General features: G+C 40.8%; 2 protein-coding genes across 2 annotated transcripts in view; both read left to right on the plus strand.

The window, feature by feature from the left end:
* LOC141911644 (voltage-gated inwardly rectifying potassium channel KCNH6-like) overlaps window positions 1-26,529 on the plus strand; it is a 76,903-nt gene that overhangs the window by 33,019 nt on the left and 17,355 nt on the right. The window contains 4 exon segments of the mRNA XM_074802634.1: window positions 1,325-1,477; window positions 1,964-2,314; window positions 8,300-8,356; window positions 10,739-10,959. Coding sequence (XP_074658735.1) covers window positions 1,325-1,477; window positions 1,964-2,314; window positions 8,300-8,356; window positions 10,739-10,959 — 782 coding nt within the window.
* The window catches only part of LOC141911667 (biogenesis of lysosome-related organelles complex 1 subunit 1-like), an 83,573-nt gene that overhangs the window by 1,201 nt on the left and 55,843 nt on the right, over window positions 1-26,529 (plus strand). The gene's annotated exons all lie outside the window — the stretch shown is intronic.

The raw sequence follows: 26,529 nt of genomic DNA on the forward strand, positions 1-26,529 counted from the left end.
TCCAGTTCCACAGTTGTGTGGGTTTAATTTGACTCTGGATCCAGTTCCACAGTTGTGTGGGTTTAATATTTGACTCTGAATCCAGTTCCACAGTTGTGTGGGTTTAATTTGACTCCGAACCCAGTTCCACAGTTGTGTGGGTTTAATTTGACTCCGAACCCAGTTCCACAGTTGTGTGGGTTTAATTTGACTCTGGATCCAGTTCCACAGTTGTGTGGGTTTAATATTTGACTCTGAACCCGGTTCCGCAATCATATGGATGTAATGACTACTTTTTCCTGGGCGCCTCTTGTAAATAAGTTGTTAACAATTTGAACCAAACACAAACAATTTCATGTAAATTACACTTGATAAATTCAACTGCTGCTGAATGTAACATAGCTGATGATCACGTATCCCCAGTAATTGCGTTCATTGATTTGTTTATGCAGTGAACTGGGAACTGTAAATAAACATTGTATACAGTGAGAAACCCGACTACGGTTGAACTTCAACTCCTCTCAGTAATTAATATCTAATCACGCAATTTATTCATTAGTTTTCCCGGGTAAGCTGCGGATGAAGTGAAAATTGCGGTACCTGCATTTCCTAAATTCCCCGTAGGAACAACTATCACTTCCTCTCTCTCCTTTCCTCTCTCCTTATCTCCCTCATTCTCACTATCACACATTAACCTCTCCCTTTCCACTCAGTTTCCCTCTGTGACTTATCTTGGCCTCTTACTCTCTTCTTCTCCCCTCTCCTCTCACTCCTCTCTCTCTCTCTCTCTCTCCCTCCCTCCCTCCCTCCCTCGCTCCCTCCCTCCCTCCCTCCCTCCCTCCCTCCCTCCCTCCCTCCCTCCCTCCCTCTCTCTCTCTCTCTCTCTCTCTCTCTCTCTCTCTCTCTCTCTCTCTCTCTCTCTCTCTCTCTCTCTCTCTCTCTCTCCCTCCCTCCCTCCCCCTCCCTCCCCCTCCCTCCCTCCCTCCCTCCCTCCCTCCCTCCCTCCCTCCCTCTCTCTCTCTCTCTCTCTCTCTCTCTCTCTCTCTCTCTCTCTCTCTCTCTCTCTCTCTCTCTCTCTCTCTCTCTCTCCTCCCTCTCCCTCCCTCCCCTCCCTCCCTCCCTCCCTCTCCCTCCCTCCCTCCTCCCTCCCTCTCCTCACTTCTCTCTCTCTATCTCCTGTTCATTACTGATTAATTTGAACTTATTCTTTCGTTTTTCGATGAAATGTTACTGGAAAACTGTAAACACTTTTCAGAGGTCGGCAGTCCTGAAGGCTACGTTAACTGAACTGGTGATCTAATGTAATATTTTCTAATATTTTTCCTTCATTTGTCTGTCGTTGCAGGTACGAAATTCCTGAGCAGCGTTCTGATAGCCCCGGTGAAAAATGAATCGGGCCGCGTTATCATGTTCATACTGAACTTTGAGGATGTTACCGACGCGCCGAAAGATCAGTCGCCGATTACCAGGGAAATTACCACGCGAAATAGTAAAAATAGTAAGTGCAAATAATGACTCGTTTCTGCGTCGGGATTAGGACAATTCGCTGGCTTTCTAGTGAACCGGTGAAACTGAGAGGATCTATTTGAAACTTAATTTAGAACTGTTTTGCCGCTCTTGTTTCCAGGTTTATTTATCCCTCATATTAAGTGATGATTTAGGTCCCTTATTATGAAAGGAGTGAATTCCTACACCTAGTACACCTGGTACGCCACTCCGAGAATCACGGGGCAAAGAGGCAAAAATTAAATAAATCAGGGGCCTAGAAATCAAAGTATAGCTGGGTCACGGGTATTTTTATCAGTTTATGAAACGAGTGAATTCTTACACCTGATAAAACATTTTCTACGAATCACAGGAAGAGAAGCAAAAATTAAATCTGAGGCCTAGAAATCAATGAATATGTGTTATTTTTACGATAATTCCCGTGATTCAGCTGAGTGATCCGTGATTTAAAATCCGTCTGCTCGTCGCTGTTTTTCAGATCGTCACAAAAGTTTTCGGTTGCGTCTGCCGTCGATTCGCCGTGACATCACGAAACGCGTGCACGACCCGGAGAACCCGCCCGACTCGGAGGAGAACGTGCCGCTGCAACGACTCGCTCCGACGCAGGAAGAGATCACGATGCCGGAGACGCCGAGTTTCGAGCACCGTCGCCGTAGTTTCGCCGATAATATCTCCGAGTTGAGTCAATGGTCGAACGACGACGCCATGTTGAAACCGCATCGCTCGAGTCACGGCAGCCTGCGACGCACGAGCTCGCTCGAATTCCTCGACAAAGACGGCAAGGGTCCGCGAGGTCGCCAGAAATCGGGAACGATGTCGATGAGCTCCGGTAGGTGTCGCCGCTTGTTTTCGTTTCGATGAATTTCGTTGATTCGTCTGTCTGTATTCTACTAGCGCCCTCTATTGGTATTTTTGTATCTGTCACTTCGAGTTCGATGTTTAGTAGCGGTGTTAATCTGTCAGCCACCAGGTGGCGGCATTTCTAGTTATCAACATGTCACTAGGGGGCAGCACTAGGTGGTACATCATTGTGTGAATTGATTAACCATATCACCGGTTAGTTCTAAGTAGTTTCACTAGGTGGCAGCTTCATTTGCAATTGGTTTATGTTAACTCTCTATCTTCTGATATTAATCTTCAGTAGTGTCACTAGGAGGCAGCACTGATCAATAAATCAAAATAGTAAATAGCACCCTCTATTGGTATTCATGTATCAGTCAGTCGCGTTAAGTAAGATATTTACTGGTAGTACCACTAGGTGGCAGTACTAACTACAAAAGTATATACACGTGTAATAGTTTTCCTCCATATACCATGGAAATGGTTGGAGTGTAAATAAAATCGTAATCGTAGATTATTCACATTAGTTTGCCAAATTGAAATACCACGCCCTGTCATTTTCAACAAGTGTCACTAGGTGGCAGCACTAGATTTTTCATCGTGTATCAGACCGACTGTCGACTTTTCAAGGCGTCTGATCTCATTATCTACGTTACGGCAACTTTGAAACTATAAATGTATTTAAAGAAAAATACTTTAAAAATTGGGGCCAGAAAAAATGGGCACCAAGAAAGCTTCGCCTCTCTGGATCTGTCCCTACAACTCATTTAGGCGTGTGAAACTGTACAACATTTACAAGTCGTAGACATTTCTACTTAATTCAGCTTTTATTCAATTAGCGCTTGTGTGTTCGCAATTAGCGGCTTCGGCGAAAACCTTTTGAAAGTCTTTCGAAAAAAATATAGACCACTTTTAAATGGTTTTAAAAATCAGCTTTCATCATGCTCGCAGCTTTGCAGCGACGCACGGCGCGCCTGCCCTGGAGAAAATCGGCTCGAAAGTCTTTGGCGACAATAAAGAAATTTCCTGCTGCTTTTTTCCAATCGCATTTACCTTAGAAGTGCAGCAGCAGCAGCACCAGCAGCAGCAGCGTTCACACTTGTATATACAGTGATGTAAGTAATCATGATGTATTTACAGCTTTGCGCTTCATGAAATAAGCCAGATATAGACGTGTTAATACATGGCATTTTGAGGAACGACCTGACATAATTAATTATTCCGGCTGACGGCGTCTCAGAGCTACAGGTTTACCAGCTTAAGTACCTGCTTCAAGTCCCCCCAACTACGCAAGAGTCCAACAACGCCATCTATGTCCAGCTACGTTAAATCAATCTATGTCCAGCTACGTTAAATCAATTCGCGTATCGGTCGTATCTTAGGTCAAACTACGGGTTTTTTTAAAATAATGCTTGGTTGTAGTTTGTATCAAATTACTGTCGATATTCTTCGCACGACGCTGCGTCAGACGATTAAAATCAGTTGCGTTTAAACGCGAGTAAATTCTCGCGGTAAAATCAATGGTTCGATCCTCGCTTCGAGATTTAAATCGTTGCGCAGGGGAGTCGTATTTCAGACGAAACTAAAGCCGCGATTGCGCGAACGTTTTTTGACCCCGCGGTGAAAACTCGGGGGGGGGGGATTTTTATAACGCAGACCGTAGTATTCGACCCTAATTCCGGACACTAAGCCGTAATGGATGACCTCCGCCGTCCGTAAAACTGGGTTGAGAAAAAAAACGAGGAGGTAAAATCGTGTAAAGTTCGGTAAATTTGTTCGTTATTTGATATGGTTTTAATGTCGAACGAACGACGTAAAATCGATAGAAGCAATTAGCGTCCGATAGCGAGCGATTTGTTTGTTGTTTCGACGCGATGACTCCCGAAGAGTTGTCGGGAGTCACTGCGGAGTCGTCAGAACGCCGGCAGGCTCGTCGCACGAGCACGCGTCGATGTAATTAATTAATTATAATCATCGAAGTCGATTAACGGAAGAAAATTGGATAAATCAATCATCACAGCGAGAATAGAAGAGAATTTTATAGATCGGCGGCGACTGCAGCGACCTACACTCAGACAATTGACTGAAAAATATAAGTTTTCATTTTTAAATCCGACCGGCTGTGCGGTTCCATGGACTCAGAGCTGCCAAAATGTTTTCCTCATTTTCACTATTCTATAACGCGAAATACTGATTGATTTGATTGATGCATTTACAGAAATATAAAACATGTTACTGAGGGTCTTACTGTTGATTACTGATTAATTTAAACAGAAATATGTAGCAAAATTGGGAAAATAAGGTTACATCATATCAGCCCCAACCACTGCCCTCTCAATTCTAATTACCCTGAACCCTAACCCTAGCTGCTCTGTGACCCTAACCCTAACCCTAGCAGGATTTGAACCTGGGTCTCTAACTTGCCAGCCCTCAGTCCTACCCACTAGACCACTGAGCTCTTGGTGACTGACTGTGTGTAAGTTTGTCTGGTCAGTGTGGTGACCCAGTTAGTAGTGGTGACCAGTCAGGTGTGGTGACTGGTGACCAGTCAGGTGTAGTGACCGGTGACCAGCTAGGTGTAGTGACCGGTGACCAGTCAGGTGTGGTGACTATCCCGCTATCATTGTTTGTCTACAAGGGTTTCTGATCAGATCCCATACATTGCCTGGAATGATTCATTCTGAGGGCAATTTTTGAAAACATAAATGAAATGTACATATTGTGTTTCCTTCCCCAAATTCCAATAATGCAATGAACAATGCAAGCAAAGCTGCTTCCAACTGTTCTTGATTTTCAGTATTTGTTACTATTTTATAATAGAAAATACTGATTTGATTTGTTTGATACATTTACAGAAATATTAAAGATGTTACCGAGGGTCTCTTACTGTTGATAACTGATTAATTTGAACAGAAATATTAAAGATGTTACTGAGGGTCTTACTGTTGATTACTGATTAATTTGAACAGAAATATTAAAGATGTTACCGAGGGTCTCTTACTGTTGATAACTGATTAATTTGAACAGAAATATTGAAGATGTTACTGAGGGTCTTACTGTTGATTACTGATTAATTTGAACAGAAATATTAAAGATGTTACCGAGGGTCTCTTACTGTTGATAACTGATTAATTTGAACAGAAATATTAAAGATGTTACTGAGGGTCTTACTATTGATTACTGATTCATTTGAACATTTTCATTCACATTTCAATGAAATGTTGCTGAAACGAATTCAACTTGTTACTGAAAACACTTTTCAGAGGTTGGCAGCTCTTGTAGACTATCAGTAACAGACTGTTTGGGTTAAGTAACTCGACCTCCACTAGCTCCACTTATAGTTAAGTTCACCCTTGTACAATGATATTCAGTTGTTATGCTGTTGCCGGTGGTGACAGTTATACAGTATCGGGTTTTTTTAAATGTCAATTTTATATTTAAATAGCACGTATATTGATTTTGTACCGAATTTATCCGGTTATGTTTACTCCGACTTATTGCCGGAGTCAACTCGAGTTTAATATCGACTCCAGTGACAGAGACGGATCAAGGCACTGATTCAGGGAGGGATGCACGCCCAAAATAGGGCATAACATATAATCAAAGGGCACCCGAAAAAAGCATAGTGTGTTTGTGAATTTACAATCATGACGCTGAAAAATGGACATTTTTTTTCTGCGTGAATGATGACTTTCCCGACGCCGATGGTGAGTTTCTCGGTGGTGTTACGTATACCAACGTTCTTCGGTTTTCATTTAACGCTTAATTTTTCACGGTGAAGAATCGCGCTGAATTTACGATGTCACGCGGTGACGTTTTATGGCTCTGAAAGCCGTTATTTACGAGAGTGGAATTCGTGCGATTTCGATAGATTTGTACCACCATCACACCGTCATACCGGTGCGATTGTGGTACACGGTTTGATGGTGGAATGGTACTCGGTATGACGGGGGAATGGTACACTGTATGACGGTGGAATGGTACACGGTATGACGGTGGAATGGTACACGGTATGACGGTGGAATGGTACACGGTATGACGGGGGAATGGTACACTGTATGACGGTGGAATGGTACACGGTATGACGGTGGAATGGTACATGGTATGACGGTGGAATGGTACACGGTATGGCGGTGGAAAGGTACATGGTATGACGGTGGAATGGTACATGGTATGATGGTGGAATGGTACACCGTATGATGGTGGTACACGGTGCGCTGAGATGAAAAAGTTCATCGTAAAATTGTTATTGTTTATTGATGAACTCATACAGCATCGAGTCTTAATAAAATGAGGTGGAATTTTCAAATGATCCGCAACAGTCGCTGAGAGAGTTAAACGAGACATTCACTGGAATCCGATTATTTATACCCGGCCTTCATTTCAACATGAATCGAGTACTGATTATAAAATCAATCGGTAATTCATCGTTTTTAAACATAGAAAAAAAAACGGATCAATAATGAAACTAGTGTTTGCGTTATTGTATGCGGAGCGTATTATTTTTCCTGGTCGTTGTTGTCATTGTTAATTACTTATCAGCGACGAAGAACAATTCGTAGTTAATCGCGTTCGTATCGACGTGTACACACACGCACACACGCGCACACACACACACACACGCGCGCGTTCCTCTCCGTCTGCTGTGAATAATTCATGATTACCAGAATTTCTTAGTTTCATTCCCAGTTGGATAAATCGATATACAACACTCCTTAACCTGCCGCAGTTCAATCCAGTGCTGCCCCCTTGATGATGAGTATTGTTCGGTTCACGTCTGCTGACCCCTCTCACCTGCCGCAGTTCAATCCAGTGCTGCCCCTAGATGATCAGTATTGTTCGGTTCACGTCTGCTGACCCCTCTCACCTGCCGCAATTCAATCCAGTGCTGCCCCTAGATGATCAGTATTGTTCGGTTCACATCTGCTGACCGCCGCAGGTCTAGTGCTGCCCCCTAGAATAATCAGTGTTCAGATACATTGCTTACTTGCCATAGATCATTTAAATCTCGTGCTGCCCCCTCCAAGAAAGTCAAATAATTATGCGGCTGTTTTGAAGAATATGAATATGGGTGGAAGATTTTCAATTTATCTCTGGCACTTTTTGGTTATCAATTAGTCAGCACTGAAAGGGTTAAGTTAAAACTGGTTGATGATCCCAGCCTTAGCGGTGTTAGTTAACGTTGTCTTGGTAGAATTCTATCTTCTTTTTTATGCGTAGATTTGTGGCGCCACCTTTTGCCGAGCGGTCATTCACTAATCCATAAAGAATTACTTTCTAAGATATTTATTAGAGTTAGTTCGATTTACCACTGCTAGGTGGCGTTACTTCGCTGTGTCTGCGTGATGCGGGGTATATAGCACATGAGAATGTTTTGAGAATCCTGGATATCTTTGAAGTTGTTTCCTTTTCTTCAGAATTCAATCTAGAATCCAATTCTTTCTATTTAAAGCTGCCTGGCAGCCGTATTGATATAATTGTTACTGCAAATTACAACCTACACCTTAATTAACAATTTCTGTGTATGTCTGGGCGGGAATTTGGTGAAAGGCACTTCATTGAAATTCTGAAAAAAATAATTTCCTTGTAATAAAATCGTAGAATGGCCTTTTTGATTTATTTTGCCATAGAATATTGGAAATACCCTCAGCCTACTCAAATTCATGATTATTAAATTTTTCCAGTTACTGGGCTGGGGCCAGATGCTCAAAAGTTGGTGAAAGTTAACCAGTGGATAGTTGACATGGTGACGATTTAAAGTCTGTTGTTACTATGGTATTTATCCACCGGTTATCTTAAATCAACCTTTTAGAAACTGACCGCGGGGTTTAGTGGTTTCGAGCGGGTTTGAGATTTATCATTCCATGCATCGTCATGTGTTATATATCCCTGCTGACCGCCGAGTTATGATGTGTCACTATCTTTAGTAGTTTACATGTGGTGAGCTGTTTTCGTCGTTTGACATATATTTCAGAACATTTAAAGCTACCGAATGGCCGGCCACGAGCCAATTCTCTCGTACCGACAACCAGTAAGTAACAGGACATCCGATTGGTCGATATCCGAGCGAGCCGATCGCTGATTGGTCGGTCGACGGATTTGCATATTGATTTTTTTCGATCACCCATATACTTCACAATTTCACATATCATCATTATTATCATTATTGTATATATCATATTTTGTATTTTTGACTGTATATATATATATATATATATATGAAAATATCACTGCACAGAATTCTTCAGATTATAACTGCATGATGTTTGTAGTAAGCATATGTACTTTGAATCACTTACCTTTATCCGATAACTAAAAAGGAGATTGTCACCCTATGAAGAAGTTTGTCAACTCAAATTCGCTATCCCAGGTTGTTCGGGTTTCATGGTACTATGATGGCTCTTCTCCGTCCACAGTGGTCGGATTGCAATGTGAAATATGTGAAAAAATGGATGTCTGCATAAAAAAACTGCAAAAAGATATGGAAAAATTGAAAAATTTGTGAGAATTCATGAATATGTATGAAAGAGTCCAAGAAAAATATTTGATCCCTTTTTATGCCCTTATAAAGTGGAGCTCGGATTTCCTATGGTCAAATTCATGTGCAAGACCTGTCCTGAATGTCACTGGTATTACGATCTTAACTGTAAACTCCATTCTAGACTTGTAAAAATATTTGCATAAAATTTGTATACATTTGCATAGAATTTGCATAATTATGCCTTGGAGATGTATGTGTTTATAAGCTGAGAGTTCCCTGCAGTGTGTCTGACTGCTTATTCCATATTAACACAATGTAAATAAAATGAAGCATCCTCGCTTACCAGGGATGGAGTCAGGGGAATTTGATCTTGTTTTACTAATTTTGAAGACTACCCAATAGTCCGGGGAGGTAACAATATTCATATTCAAATAAATGTTTCTGAAAACTATCCAATCTTACTGGAGTTGAATAGAACTTACTTGATGCCCGCGTTAAGACAACTGTAGAATCCACTCTTTACTGGAGAGTCACCGGTGGAATTGACTCTCAGCCCTGCGTCGCGTATGCTTTTTTTTCGTGCATGTACGCCAAAGAAATGTATCGACATCGAGGAAATTGACCGCACTGTTTTATGAATCGACTTTTCGTCCTCCCTCGCGAGGAGGTTTCGCTATGTGATAATAGCTTGCTTCGCTTAGTAAATGTCTTCTAGAAATTCTCAACAGACTTACATCAATATTGTTTTGGGGAAGTCTGAATAAATTGATCCCAAATTTTCCTAAATCTAGAAATCTAATCTAATAATTGCTTGTATTAACTTTCCATTTTAACAAACTGATATTTTCTGAACTTTTTCATCACTTTTCTTCTTTTTTCTTTTCTTCATATATATCTTCTGATATCTTATATTAAAAAGACAAAAACGATAGCTCCATCTCGTTAGAGCTTGATAGTGATATTAGTTCAAATATGTATTCGCAGATGGCAGCACTATCTAGTAGCGATTCCGTCTGTCTCTGTAACGCCTGACTAATCAACTAACGATAGTTTGCTTGAAGTGCCTTAATATATAAAACAAAACATTTTAAAGAATTGTAGTTGAACGATTTTGAACAGTTAGCCCGGAGGGAGGGGTGCATTCGGCTCCATGGCGAGTGAAGTTTATTGTAATAGGAGATATTCACTTGAAAACTCACATATGAAATCATCGCTACATATAGATTTAAATTCACTAAAAATATATATATTATATATGTTTATATGTATAGAAAAGATGGCTGCCTTCCCCCTATGACATCATCAACGACATCATCAAATTGACGATTCAAATTAGAAAATTCCTCTTATTGATTACCAATTATGTTTTGTGTTGTGACATGATTTTTCAATCGACTACTGGTACAATAATTTGACGATGTCATAGGGAGATTTCATGGAGGCGGCCATCTTTTCCGGGAAGCTTTATAGAAATCGAATCGCTGCTTATGTAAGACGATGATGTCATAGGTGGATTTATGGATGCATCCGTTTTTCCCAAAAACGTTTACGTCTATAGATCATCAAATCAATAGATAATCTTTTATGATAGACCTATGATAAATGATAACAACCATCTCACTATAGTCTTTATGAACTTTTGATGATAATGAATGATAACAACAATAATATTGATAATGATATTAATGATAATGATAATTATTATTGAAATTAATATCATTATTATCATTATCATCATCATCATAATTATGATTATTAATAATATTTTAACAATATCTTCAGGGCATTTATGGAGACAGCCATCTTTTCTAAGCTCTATTATGTTCATATCCAATGACCTTGACATTGTCAAATCACGTGACCTTTTCCATTTTTCCGATTGAAAAAAATCATCGAATTTAATGGGTTTTTTCTGGTATTTTCTCGTTGCAGCGACGGGGAATCACCTGAAATCGAATCTACTGAATCAGGCGTCGAGCGATTCGGAACTCGCCAAACACAAAGCGAAAGCGCTGTCGAACAGTCTGCAGAACGTCGTCAACAACGACATGCTCCATCGGACGCACGAGAAAGAGGGCATGTCGTCGTCGAACGGACTGTTCATACCGACCGTGTCTTCGGTCAAACACAACGTGTCGGAGAAAGTCGCGCAGGTGGGTCGTCGATATAGTGTGTTAACGATTGGGGGGAGGGGTAGGAAAGAAGAGGGGCCTATAGGGAGAGATGGGGTGGTCAAAAAATTGGGCAAGGGATGAAAGTAGAGGAAGATGAAGATGGAAAATAGAGGAAAATGAGAGGGAAAGATAGAGGAAAGTTGGGAGGTGAGACGGAGACGTAGATTATTAGAGAGAGGAACAAATGACAGGAGAGGTAGATTAAAGAGAGGGAGAGGTGGGAGGTAGATAAGAGAGAGAGGTGGGAGGTAAATTAGAGAGAGGTGGGAGGTAAATTAGAGAGAGGTGGGAGGTAGATTAGAGAGAGGTGTGTGCATGAAACTTTTCTCTACAAAAACAGCTCCCTCTCGTGGCGCTCGACGAAACTAACGATGTCTGACGATAGTAGTTTTTTTTTCCGTACGAATTTCTCGATAGAAAACAGAAACGAACCCCGAATCGGATCCATATTCATCGTCGATTATTGAGCGGCGATCGGAGCTGTCAATCAAACGCCGTTCCCTCGACGATCGGCGGAAAAAATAGTTTCTGTTCTGAGATGATGAAAAAAAGAAGAAATCCTGGTGTTGGGCGGCGGCGATCGAATAGTCATCATTCATTCATTCATTCGGTTTACAATCGGCCGAAGATTCTCTCTCTACGTTGAGTTATCAATCCGGCGTAGTAGCAATCTGTCGTCTGCTACAGTTTACACGTCGCGTGAATGCGAACTAGTTTTCGGACGGTCGCGTCGACTGAATTGTTGATTTGATTAGAACGTGTCTCCTTCGCGCCCACGCCGCGCTTCTGTTTGATTATAATCGTGATTATGGTGATTATTATTATTATTATGGTTATTGTACGACGACGGGTTTTCTGCTGCTTCTATTCCATAAAAGCGATATTGTCGCCTTCTCTCCGCTGTAATTGTTACATATCTTACGACGCTTACGAATTCTAACCCATTAGCACCATCTGAAATTTCACTACCGTATGTAGTGTCTATTACTCCTCAGAATATTCACAGGTAAATCCACATTAATTCATCACGAATAGTTCATTCCCTGTTGATTTTCATGTAATTACAAGTTTGTGTTATTTTGTAGTTAACTGGACCCAGTTCCACATGGATCCTGAGTTGAAACATTGAAAATGAACTAATCTTAACTCAGAGTTTAACTAATCTTAACCCGTTTTCGTGTAGCAGATGAAAAGAAGCGTTAGGGATATTCAGGCAGCTTGAAGAGTAATAGTCAGGCTGGTTTGAAGAGTAATAGTCAGGCTGGTTTGAAGAGTAATAGGCAGGGTAGATTTGGGCGGCTCGAGTGCTAATAGGTTAGGAATGGATTGTCTCAATTCTGGAACATCACATAATTCAACTTTCTCAAAATGTTATTACAATCAGTAATTGAGTCTTTCAGTTTTCATAAAAGTGTCGGCCGACATTTCAATGAACGTCTATACGAGGCTTACTAACGATATTATGCCGTTGATTTAAATGATAATTCCATCCATGTAGTGAATCGTATATATTAGGCAGGTGAATTATCCAGTCGGCAAAGGTCGCCATAGTGGCCGTCTTTGTTAACTAATAAAACTCGTCATTTACGTGATTTGAACTGATAATGATTTCAGTCAGATGCATGAATATCTATGATTAGGAATACAGCGGCCATGTTGTTATGATGTGAATTACGTAAGCGTGTAATTATAGATTTGTAATGAAGTTAGTTAAACGTTCGTACAACAGTATCTCGCCAGGAGGCTGGTCTACACAGTTCTACTGTGAGGAACTGAGGGTTTGACGAGTCACTCAGTTGTCACTCAGTTCCCTGTGCCTTAATTTCTTCATCGTCTCAGCGAAGGCTACTGTCAGAAGCAAGGATCCACCAGGTGTCACTAGTAGTCACTCGTATTTCTGCTCTACCATTTCTTCATTCCAATGAGTACTGGACAATGCTACTGTGGCAATTGAGGATTCTATTTCTGGTGAGTGATGATACCACCAGGTGTCGCTAGTGTGCAGTAGGTCATCAACTTCTGCGCCGATAGAGGATTCCTCTTGTGGCAAGCAAGGATCCGCTAGGTGTCGTTAGTATTCAGTAGGACATCAACTACAGTGGCAATAGAGGATCCACCAGGTGTCGCTAGTGTGCAGTAGGTCATCAACTACTGCGCCGATAGAGGATTCCTCTTGTGGCAAGCAAGGATCCGCCAGGTGTCGCTAGTATTCAGTAGGACATCGTTTACAGTGGCAATAGAGGATCCACCAGGTGTCGCTAGTGTGCAGTAGGTCATCAACTACTGCGCCGATAGAGGATTCCTCTTGTGGCAAGCAAGGATCCGCCAGGTGTCGCTAGTATTCAGTAGGACATCGTTTACAGTGGCAATAGAGGATCCACCAGGTGTCGCTAGTGTGCAGTAGGTCATCAACTACTGCGCCGATAGAGGATTCCTCTTGTGGCAAGCAAGGATCCGCTAGGTGTCGTTAGTATTCAGTAGGACATCAACTACAGTGGCAATAGAGGATCCACCAGGTGTCGCTAGTGTGCAGTAGGTCATCAACTACTGCGCCGATAGAGGATTCCTCTTGTGGCAAGCAAGGATCCGCCAGGTGTCGCTAGTATTCAGTAGGACATCGACTACAGTGGCAATAGAGGATCCACCAGGTGTCGCTAATGGTCACTTATCCACGCTGCAGTTCAATTCCAAAAGTTCCAAATTGTCCGTGATGAAAAAAGAATCTTAAGAAGCTGACGAACAACTCATAACAACTCGAGTATAAAGTGCAGCAATTGCAAACAGTATCTGATGATAAATGTCCTCAAAATACCAGTATCAGCAGGGTTTCACATAGATTAACCGACTGTATCCCTAATGATCAGTGGTATTTGGATTGCTAACACGATAAAAACTATCATTACAATAACCGTTGTAACTTAGTGACTAGTTAAAAAATCATTTCTATATGGGAGAAAAACAGAATTGTATCCTGGAATTAAGTTGTTTGATTGGCTATAGAACTAAAATGAGCTTAGACTGGCCTCGAGTTGCTAAATTGGTTTTTGGACCAAAATAACTTTAGACTTGTCTCAACTTGTTGGATAAACTACATAACTAGAATGAGCTTAAACTGGTCTTAAGTTGTTAGATTGGTTATAGAACCAAAATGAGCTTAGACTGGTTTAAGTTGTTAGATTGGTTATAGAACCAAAATGAGCTTAGACTGGCCTCGAGTTGCTAAATTAGTTTTTGGACCAAAATAACTTTAGACTTGTCTCAAGTTGTTAGATTCGTTTTTGAAATCAATATGAGCTTAGACTTTTCTTAAGGTATTGAATTAGTTAAAACGCTTAGGTGAACTTTGACCGGTCTTAACTTGTTGGATAAACTACATAACTAGAATGAGCTAAGACTGGTTTTAAATTGTTAGACTGGCAATGGGATTAAGTTACTCTGCAACTGGCTTCTCATTGTGAAATCACAGTCATCTGTCATATGTTTATCTACAGCCTTTCCGCTGTACACCAGAAGCTTCGCAAATCCTAATTAATCTGGTTTTGAAATGGTTTCCACGTATTTGATATCGAGCTGCTGAGATTTCAATTGAATTCGTGTTTATCTCATGGTTTGAACGGATGGTGGTATGTGCACGTATGACGTATGGGTGGGGTCTGAACTGTCTGATTCTTAGAAATCTATCCAATTACGATTTAATGACGATAATTTGACTATTCTAGAACAAACGCGTAAGTACGTAGTTAGTATTTGAAATGAATTAGAAGGGCAGATTTAGCGGGTTTTTCTGTGGAAGGAGAAAATGGCCGACCTGCGACTTTCTGCAGGAAGACCACCATGATTTCTTCTCAAATGAAGTACCCATTTGAATTCTCCAGTCCAACCGCTTCTAAGAATCCTAGATCCGCCTTGAGAGTCTGCTGACACCGTTTTATAAATCAGGGATTAACACGTACAGATTGGTTAATAATGATTTGACTATTTTTTAAGCGAATGAACGTAGAGCAGCAGCAGCTATACCCTCTGATTCGTGTTCTCATTTTGATTGCCAGAATCGCTGAGATTTGAGTTGATCTTAGAACCAACAATATTCAATTGCATGGCGATGTTGTGTGTATTATCGCTGCAGCCTTGAAGCCACGTACACGCGGTCGAGGTTTAGGTAAAGACCGGTTGAAGCCACGTGCACGCGGTCGAGGTTTAGGTAAAGACCGGTTGAAGCCACGTACACGCGGTCGAGGTTTAGGTAAAGACCGGTTGAAGCCACGTACACGCGGTCGAGGTTTAGGTAAAGACCGGTTGAAGCCACGTACACGCGGTCGAGGTTTAGGTAAAGACCGGTTGAAGCCACGTGCACGCGGTCGAGGTTTAGGTAAAGACCGGTTGAAGCCACGTACACGCGGTCGAGGTTTAGGTAAAGACCGGTTGAAGCCACGTACACGCGGTCGAGGTTTAGGTAAAGACCGGTTGAAGCCACGTACACGCGGTCGAGGTTTAGGTAAAGACCGGTTGAAGCCACGTACACGCGGTCGAGGTTTAGGTAAAGACCGGTTGAAGCCACGTACACGCGGTCGAGGTTTAGGTAAAGACCGGTTGAAGCCACGTACACGCGGTCGAGGTTGAGGTAAAGACCGGTTAAAGCCACGTACACGCGGTCAAGGTTTAGGTAAAGACCGGTTGAAGCCACGTACACGCGGTCGAGGTTTAGGTAAAGACCGGTTGAAGTCCATTTCGATTCTGTAACCAATCTAAGTCTAGTAAGAGTATGAGTTTCTAGTATGAGTTTCATCTGTGTTCAGTTTGACCAGCGGTGAATCTCCGAGCGCAGAACCTCATGAGTCGTGTGTCTGTGTGTGTGTGGTGTTGGCAGAGTCTGTTTGTATGTCGACAGGTACAGGATAAGTTCATTCAACTCGGCGCTCTCGCTGTGACGAGCAGGTCTTTCAGACCGCTGTCAATCATTATTTTACTTACCTTTCATTGGACTATGATAGATTCGATCTTGGACTGATCTAAACGTATCGTATTATCAGGAGTTACTGCCTCGGATTTTGGATGAGTAAACATCATTAAAAAATCAGAGTAGCTGTTTCACGGAAACAGGAGTTTCTGTCTGCGATAGATTGGAGTAACTATATCTGAGAATTTTGAGTAACCATATCTAGAAAGGAGTAGCAATCTCGGGAGATATTGGAGTAATTGTCTCAAAGAAAAATTAGATAGAATCTGTGAGTTGTTTCTTGGAGTAATCGTCACAAATTGGAGTTTATTGAACTGGTGATATTGGATTAACTGTCTAGGAAAATTGGATTGATTGGAGTAACTATCAAAAATAGGATTTACTCAATTGGAGATATTGGAGTAAGTGTGTCTTTTAGAGAGATTTGGGATACAACATGCAGGAATTTGTAATTGAAGTAACCGTCAAATTGGAGTATCTGTACTGGAAATATTGGAGTAACTGATCGTAAATATTGGAGTAACTGTGAAGAAATTGAACTTGAAGGAACTGTTGAAAATTTGAGTAATTCTCAAAGAGATCTCCAAGATCCAAAAAACTAATTTACTCGGTTTAGCTTTGAGAGCTGCACTGCTGTTGCTGCCCCCTATTGACAGGAATTAGTAAATGAACTCGTCTGCAGAAATGGCCTCGCGATGGTGAAAACACGACGAGGAGTTTGTTTTCGTAAGCAGTCGCTGGCGCCCCCTATTGAGATAACGTCGAGCGACCGGTTTACGCGTCGTAGGTCAGCCATTACCGAGGTAAGGCAGTCGCACCAAAGAGAAGTCGGCATCACTTTTCGAGTAGAATGCAGAAAGCCCTTTAAACCTGGCTGCTTTTCCAGCCATCACTCGTTTCTATTGTTGCCTTACATGTGATGCTCACCCTAGTGACCAATCAGTGAACAAACGGTCAAATCGTCTCCGTGTGATCCGGGGGCTGAGTTCCAGTCAATTTCACGAGCTTCGACCAGCTGACCTCTGCTCTGAGCTTCGACCTGCTGGCCTCTGCTCTGAGCTTTGACCAGCTGGCCTCTGCTCTGAGCTTCGACCAGCTGACCTCTGCTCTGAGCTTTGACCAGCTGGCCTCTGCTCTGAGCTTCGACCAGCTGACCTCTGCTCTGAGCTTTGACCAGCTGACCTCTGCTCTGAGCTTTGACCAGCTGGCCTCTGCTCTGAGCTTCGACCCGCTGGCCTCTGCTCTAAAGTTAGTTAGGATCAGGGATTCGGAGATGAATTTAATTTTCACCGGGGAAATATTTTCGCTGTCTCGTAATCTGTGATTTGATAAAAATAGGACATTCTTTCGTGTCGAGTCCTCAAAAGTAACCGAATTGAAGATTTCTTCTTTCGTGAGTTTTTTTTTCTCACGTAAAATCAGATTTGTCTAGAGATAATTGTTGCGTTTGATCCTAAGATGTTTACACACGTTTCAAAAACCCGGACGCATTCTTGACGGAGTTCCGCCCGGTGCTTACTGATGTTTTGAAATGTAAGATTCTAAGTTTGCTCATATTCCACGTGGAATTGTTTGTTTGCCTCCTCGTTTACTGTTTAAACTGGCGGAAATTATAACCAGTTGTTTGTAAACTGCTCACCTGCCAGGGCTGGTTTCATTGCATATTCTATGGTAATTGCTAGGGTAACTCTCGGACAGGTGGGTGGTTATCGGTGAAGCAGTTTTTCAATCTGGACCCAGTTATCATTGTGGATAGATTACCAACCGAGGCTAGGTTTCATAGATTGAGTGGATTAAGTTATCCCTCGGAATGAGCCCTCAACTCAGACTCCGTTTCATAAAAAACAAGGTATAAAGTTTATCTAGAGGATAACTGTTCAATGAGGGCCTGGTTTTATAGGCCGAGTGTCAAAGTGTCGACGAGTATCAACGAAATTTTTAAGTTAGGTTTTTTGTATTTATTGGGTGGAGGCATCCTTGTGGGGCAGAGGACATTGTTGTGGGGCAGAGGACATTGTTGTGGGGCAGAGGACATAGTTGTGGGGCAGAGGACATTGTTGTGGGGCAGGCATAGTCAGTGGCATTGTCTTTGAAAAAGTGACATCATTTTGAGACAGACTTAGATTTTTGTGGGACAAGAGATGTTGTTTGAGGACCTGATATTGTTTCGGAGCAGAAGACATTGTAATGGGACAGGCGGATTATTGTGGATAGGCGACATCTTTATGGGATAAAATCCTTGTGGGACGGATGACTGTTGTGGGTGATATTATTTTGTGGGGCGAACTATATCTTAATGTCTTGTTCGGGTAAATCACATCATCGTGGATGAAATCAATACTCCTTTGTATTTTCTGCACCCTATGACCTCTGATTTAACCTAAATCACTTGCTGGGAGTTGGTGATGTAGTTAATGTCTAATTCATTAGTTTCATACGCCAATCGCGCTTACTAGGTTGCGTATATTTTCCAGATGATGAGGCCCCCTAGTGGCAGTTTTATTTACCGATATCTTGATGTTATCGTTTAACAGCGGAATGCAGTTAAATAGCCCCCTCAGTGACAACGTATAAAACTAATTACGGCTTAAATCCGCTTTAAGGAACTGAAAATCAAGTGTTTGAGATCACAGAAAGCAACTTTATTAAGTTAATCAATTATCGATGAAAGTCAAACTTATATCTTCATGGTCGGGGCTCTTGGGGCTGGTTGCATAGTCATGGCTTAGACGTAAGACTAGTCTAAGACCAACCTGGTTCTATAGCCGATCTAACAACTTAAGACCAGTCTTCAAGATTTAAGACCACTTTTGGACTTAAGTCACGACTGTGCAACTGGTTCCTGTGATTATATCTCAATACCGCAGTTTTAAAATCCCATTGAAAGTCGTCGAAAATGAAGTAAATTTGACTCGTGTTAAATCGACTTTTAGTCACGCCATCTTGTGGGATATAGCTGTAATATAGTTGTTGCAATTTTCCACGAACTCGAATCGAACCCTCCTCCCCTCCGTACGTGAATGGAACGACCCTTCGTCTGTCGTCGTTGTGCGTGAAATGATGATTTTACCCGTGTGTGATCTGTATTTTCGAAAACAAAAAAATTCATCTTTTTATTCATATATACATATACATGGGTCCTGATATTTACAGCTGAACCTCGTTATAAAATACACTCAGATTCGACAAACGTCGGAAGAAAAATTGACGCATTTCATGCTGGAAAAATAACAAAATATAATGACAAGATTTTCTGGCGTCCCGGGACCAGTTGCACAGTCTTAAGTTGCACATTTCGAGACCAGTCTGAGCTCATTTTGGTTCTCTAACCGATCAAAAAACATAAGACCAGTCTAAGCTCGTTTCGGATCAAGAAGCCAACGTAACAACTCGAGACCATCGTATGATTTCAGATTCTCGTCTGCGCAAAACTGGGTCCCGAGAAGTTCGTCGCAACGAGCTTCACCTGTAAATATTCACATATATAAATGTATGTATATATGCCTCATGTGAAAATGTGTTTGTAAAACTGTTATATGAAATATATATATATGTATATATATATATGTATATAAATGTAGATATTTGTGTAAACGGTATAAATAATATCTCTCTATTGTAGCAAATTCATGACCACTGGACCGGGGTAAATGTCTACTCAATATCTATATTTCCTATGCATTATCATCATTATTATAACTATCATTATTATTATCATCATCTAACACATTGTCAGTCTCTGTACTTATTAGACTTCTTTTATTCGTCGATCTTTACGTGTATTGGAAATGTTTGTATTTTTTTTCTTTCGAAATTTTTCGAATTTTTTTTTTTTTTTCGTAAAAAAATTTCAATTAAGTTTCCGAATTATGCGGCGGCGATTTTCTAACAAGTCTTCACGGTGTTCGTTTTTTACTGATAAAAGATGGCTCTGTTGGCGATCTTTTTCGAATTTTGATTTGTCTTTAGAAACCGGTGTGCGATGTGTTTTGACTGCGCATGCGGGTTCCCCCTCCCCAAACACCCCTTGATTGAGTTGTGAATATTAACCCTTTCAGTGCATCTACACCGCAGTGTGGTGTATAAATCAGTGATAGATTTTTCAAGTACACCGCCCTGCGGTGTATTGATGTAATTTGTAATTATCTCTCTTGAAAAATGGCAGCACCTGTCAAACATAGTGAAATACTAGTAATTAACGATACACCGCGCCGCGGTGTAGACGCATTATGGTGGTATTCCCGTTATTCAACACACTAGGGTGGAATTTTTTAAAATTTTCAAATTATCTCTAGCACTATAGGGTGTTAACTCGTCGGCACTGAAAGGGTTAACAGAAATTCGTTTTTGCTGTGAACTAGATCAACGTCATCAAGATTTTTTTCTCCATTTCGTCGGGCGTCCAATTTTATATACTTTAACAATTGAACATTTACCGGTCATTACAGGGAGTCGTCTCAAGCACCCTCTCATCATTAGTGACACAATGCTGATGAACATGTTATGAAATCCTGAGTAGTTCCATAAAACAGACATCTTGTCCCTAAATTGCGGACAGGATGTAAAGCATTCACCAGCGGTCATGCATTGACACCAAACATTTCACTCTTTGAAGTTCCTCCTAGTTTATTTTTTGTTAAGATAGGTCGGGTGGTCAAGGGGTATTTGCAGTTTTTTGAAATAGTCTCGTCTTCAATTTTCAGTCATCAATGACGCATTCCCTGAATGCTTAGAAAAAGAATGAATGATTTTGGCCCCGGCAATCCCTGAACTTACAACGTCATCAAATTCCAATCCATTCAACATCGCTTAACACCATCACTATACTGACACCTATCGATCACTCTTGGCATAATGTATGTTGATTTATGCGTGTTTATTGCCACTGTGTCGCTTGAATTATGACGAGTTTGCCCCACTCACGTTTAAACATATCGATGGTTTATTTTCAGAGACTGGCATTGTTGCATTATTTTCTTCTGCCTTCTATCAAGTTTCTTCTTTTCTCTGTTTCTCTCTCTCTCTCTCTCTTTCTCTCTCTCTCTCTGTCCCTCTCTGTATCTCTGTCCCTTTCTACCATTTTGCTAAATCACTCCATGTTTTTGGCTTGATTTTGAGTGTGACAAATTTCTGATCTTTGTGTTATCACAACCCGCTTTATGAGCCGGATGAGCCTGTGCGGACCCCAATTCAATAGTTCTGAGTCAACTTTTGAATGAAATTTTTTTTGTTTTCAAATATGTATTCAAACAATTTACGGTCGAACAAACTTCCATAACTTGGTCAACCGCAACTTGGTTTGGAAAATACCTGACCCTCTTAAACTGCTGGTAGTTTCCTCAAAAAGTTTTTGGGAATTCCATCACATTGCAGTTTATAACAGTTGTACCTATTGCGATATGGACGTACTGCTTAGTTGTACCTATACTCCGGTCTCAAGAACTACTCAGAAGATCTGAATTGAGCTGAGTCTACTGTACTATCCAACTCAGATATCACTGTCAAGTCAAAAGATGTGACTTGAGCGGAGTCTACTGTACCATCCAACTCAGATATCGCTTTCAAGTCAAAAGATCAGACTTGAGCGGAGTCTACTGTACCATCCAACTCAGATATCACTGTCAAGTCAAAAGATGTGACTTGAGTGGAGTCTACTGTACCATCCAACTCAGATATCGCTTTCAAGTCAAAAGATGTGACTTGAGCGGAGTCTACTGTATCATCCAACTCAGATATCACTCTCAAGTCAAAAGATCTGACTTGAGCTGAGTCTACTGTATCATCCAACTCCGATATCACTCTCAAGTCAAAAGATGTGACTTGAGCGGAGTCTACTGTATCATCCAACTCAGATATCACTCTCAAGTCAAAAGATCCGACTTGAGCGGAGTCTACTGTATCATCCAACTCAGATATCACTCTCAAGTCAAAAGATCCAACTCTAATTCAATGTCAAAAATTTTCTTTTTTTCATTTCTTCAGCTATTGATATTTTTTTTGTTTTCAATGAAAATCTCTCAATTTGTTCTCAATGTATAGTGAGGGGGCTATAAATGATGATTTGTCAATGTTGCTTATATTCGTCGTATTATATAAGGTTAATTCAAGTATTGGGGGGCTTGGCTTCATCATCCTCCCTCGGCAGGGATTTGAACCCGATGGCATGACTAGACGCGCCCGTAGCACGAACCCCAGCCGAGCCCCTGCCACACTAAACCACGGGACTACTTCACATTTATGAGCTATATTTAGAAAAAGAGTTGATCATTTGAAAATGAACTGATTTTGACTCAAGAGTTATCTCTAACCACCATGGACTCATTCGTTTAAGAGTTCCTGCTCCTAACAGGCTCATCTCAACAGGGGTCAATTCGACTGCCGCTAAGTCAATTGAGTTAATCCCGGGGTTGGAGGTAAATGACCTCCCGCAATTTGTGCTGAGACAAATTTCTATCTCGCAAAAGGTTGTGCTTTTCATTAGAAAAAAAGATGCTGTACGTTCTGTGCTTAAACTGCTTAGGTCGAACATGTATTCACTAGCTAGCCGTGGTAGTCCTCATGTTTAAAAAGGCATTATTGCATTGCGTGGTGAATGATACTGGTGGCGCCACCTGGCTTAATGTATCATTTCACTACAATCTGATGTTGTAAACTTATACTTTCTTCTATTGTTTCCACTATCCGTAAAATAAGCTGTTTATATGTTTCTTATTGCTAAATGTGTCGGTGTTCGAATGGGGTACCGGCAATGCTACTGTGGCGAGTGAGGATCCACCAACCAGTTGCGCTAGTGTGCAGTAGGACATCAAATACTGCGACAATAGAAGATTCCACTTGTGGCAAGTGAGGATCCACCAGGTGTTGCTAGTGTGCAGTAGGACATCAAATACTGCGACAATAGAAGATTCCACTTGTGGCAAGTGAGGATCCACCAGGTGTTGCTAGTGTGCAGTAGGACATCAACTACTGCGACAATAGAGGATTTTCCACTTGTGGCAAGTGAGGATCCACCAGGTGGCACTAGTGGTTACTCAACTGTCCGCGCCTCAATTTATCGCTTCAATTTATCATAATATTTGGATTCAAGTTGATTATTGAAAATGAATGAATTTTGACTATGTTATTAAACTATAATCGGGAACTATCTGGTGGTATGCGCGCTGGTTCCCCATTGCATGTTATGTCACAAGATGCTCTCACTGCGCCAGTATGGATAGAGTTTTGCGTCGGTGACGTTGCCAGCAGTGATGAGAAATAATCTTAAGGGGTTCCATTCCTATAACATCAATTGAACTTAATTTTAAACGAACAATTATGCATTAAGAGGGGTTTGTTTTGATTTTCGATTTTCGCTTAAGTGCATCTGCACCGCAGCGCGATGTATAAATCAGTGATGAACTTTGTTAGTACGCGGTGTATCGATGTAATTAGTAATTCTCTATTGAACGAGGGCACGACCTGTCAAACATAGTGAAAATTAGTAACTAAGGATACACCGCGCTGCGGTGTAGTTGCACTATAGCTATACTATTTCTTTTGAAATGCTAAAAACAAAAAAGTTGGAGTACTTGAATAGATTTTCGAATTTTTCTTTGGTTTTTAGTAAAAAAGCAATATTCAGGGTAAATTTAACCTGTTATCAATTCTAAGTATCTTCAATACATGATGTATACCTGTCTAGAGACCTTCCAAAAGTATTTGCGGTAATAAAAGACCAACACGTAAATATGCAGTTAAAAAGTAGCGACTAAACCGCAAAAATTTGAGACAAATTACTTATTTCTTAAAATGGTTCCCATAGAGTGACTTACAGAGACTTAATCTTCCATTAGTTACTATCAATATTATTATCAGTATTATCATTATCACCTATTATTCCTTACACAGTGTCTTATTGTAAGGCTCTAAGGAGCTTTACAGAATACGTGATAATATATATACAATTAAGTCGCAATGTAGAATAAAATGAGATAAAACTATAGTAGTCTTCAGACCTCAGGTAAAATGCCTTCTAAAAAGGTAAAAGCGTTTAATGAACTGTCCAGCTAAACATTCATCGGTAGAGCATCGAAACAAACAGTCAATAACATAACGCATTACTAATGGAACTTTAATAAAATGTCCAAAACGGTCTGAAAACTGCAAATAAAAAAAAAACCTAAACAAGAGCATTGAGCATCTCTTTATGTACGTAAACGATGGGTATTGTATCGATCGGACAAACTCTGCTTTATGAAATTATCGGTTTTCGGCGCGTGTTGATAAGTCCCGGCATTCGACGGGCCGAGTACGCGGTCCATCGCTAGGCTGACGAGCAGATGTAATTACTCGAAAGTGTTATCGCGTGAGAATGAAGTGCTTTTGTCATTTTTGGCAGACATTAATTTCTAGACATGTAAATGTGTGATATATGTGCGTTTATTGAATCAGCGTGTTCCATTAATTAAAGCATCAGTTTCTGCAGCTAGAATATGTCCTACCCACCTCGGTCTACTGATGGGAGGTGGCAGCCATTCTCAACTTGGCCTTTTCATTTCAGGAAAAAAAAACGAACCGCCTGCTTCCATAAACCCCTTGAATCTATGTCATCAACCACTTCAGCTTAAAAATTGATAGAGGTAGCCATCTTTTCTGGAGTGGTCTGAAGGTCAAATCAGTAACAGGCAATTTGATGACGTCATGATTTATAGAAGCAGGCAGCCATTATTGTAAAGTATATGGTCTATAGATCAATTCATTTGATGATGTCATAGGGGGTTCTCTTCTGGAATGGAAGATCCATTTGCTATGTACCCATAGTCCTTACTTGATGATGCCATCATAGTGGAATTTTATGGTGGCGGCCATCTTTTCTTGAAGGGTCTATAGATCAATTGACGAGGTAATTTAATGATGTCACAGGGGGAGTTATGGTCGCAGCCATCTTTACAGGAAGGGTCTTTGAGATTTTTTCGAAAATGATTTTTGCTCGTTTTACCCCCGCGTGTTAAGATATTGAAATGATTTATGATAATGTTTGTGTACTGTGTAGAAACGATGTTCATTGGAAGAACAAGAAAACAGCAACAACAATAGCACTGGTTTATTACATCAGGTATTCATCTCTGTATCGCTAATCTATAGGAGAGATGAGACTGAAAACCACGGCTGCAATCCGCTACATTCCACGGTCTCAAGTTTAGATCAGTTATACAACCAAAATTAGAACGGCCCAAATATATATTGGTTCTATAACCAATCTTACAACTCAAGACCAGTCTAAGTTTATTTGGTTCTATAACCAATCTAATGACTTGGACCAGTCCAAGCTCATTTGGGTTCTATAACTGGTCTAACAACTTGAGACCAGTCTATGCTCATTCTGGTTCTATAACCAATCTAACAACTTGAGACCGGTCAACCAGATTGGCTATTGAACCAAAAACAGCTGAGACCGGTCTTGGACATAAGCCTTAGCCGTGGAAGCAAGTCTGTGATGTTTAAAGCTTCTAGAAATTTCCAACCAGGTGTTTCCCTAATGAAATTCCCTGTAATTAGTTCCAAAAATGAAGCTATTCAAATCCATTGCTCTCCTGTAGATTGGTGCCTAATTTCTGGACTCATAGTTGTACCGTATGAAGCACAAAGAACTGAGAGAGAGAGATTCTCTTGTTCGTTGGATGAAATGTGATAGCGAAATGCTACAAGAAAAACCTGTACTTTTCACCAAATAATCACCCATACAAAAAGAAGAGAGGCAAGGGCCACACTGCGTAGAGCTAACATGAAATATTTTTAGAATTACAAGTTTTTAACGGAAACTTTTCTGTCAATTCTCGGCCATTTTCATTCGCCCCTCTTTTATCAAACGATCTTGAAATTGTTGTCTGAATGTGCTTAAAAAAAATCTTGCTTACGAACCAAATCTAGTCACGTATTTCTCCTATTTTCTTAGTATTTTTCACTTCAGTTTTCGCTGTTTTTTCAAACTTCTTAATTTCGCTTTAAACTCGAAAAAAGCATCATTTGGCACTTTTTCCACTTGCCGTAACGAAAGTCCTTTGCCACACCTTTTTACAGCATCAAAAAGCAAAATTATACACATTTTCTCTATGCTGCTTTTTTGTTATTTCAAACGTGTTTATGGCAAGGTGAAGGTCAATGAAAGGTCATCAGTTCTAATGATCTTGGTGTTGATATTCTTGTGGGAGGGAAGAGTCATATTTCTCAAACTCTTACTCAGTATTTGATATCAACTCGGGTTAGAATTTTACCAGTCCCAACTTAAGAGACAGAGTCTACTGTATTTCACAAACTCTTACTCAATATTTGACACCAACTCTGGGTAGAATTTTACCAGTCTCAACTTTACCGCAGTAAGAGACAGAGTCTACTGTATTTCACAAACTCTTACTCAGTATTTGACACCAACTCGGGGTAGAATTTTACCAGTCTCAACTTTACCGCAGTAAGAGACAGAGTCTACTGTATTTCACAAACTCTTACTCAGTATTTGACATCAACTTGGGGTAGAATTTAACCGGTCTCAACTTTACCGCAGTAAGAGACAGAGACTCTTGCTTCTCTTACTCAGTATTTGACACCAACTCTGG

The sequence above is a fragment of the Tubulanus polymorphus genome, chromosome 10 (genome assembly GCF_964204645.1).
Source record: "Tubulanus polymorphus chromosome 10, tnTubPoly1.2, whole genome shotgun sequence".
NCBI classification, from domain to species: domain Eukaryota; kingdom Metazoa; phylum Nemertea; class Palaeonemertea; order Tubulaniformes; family Tubulanidae; genus Tubulanus; species Tubulanus polymorphus.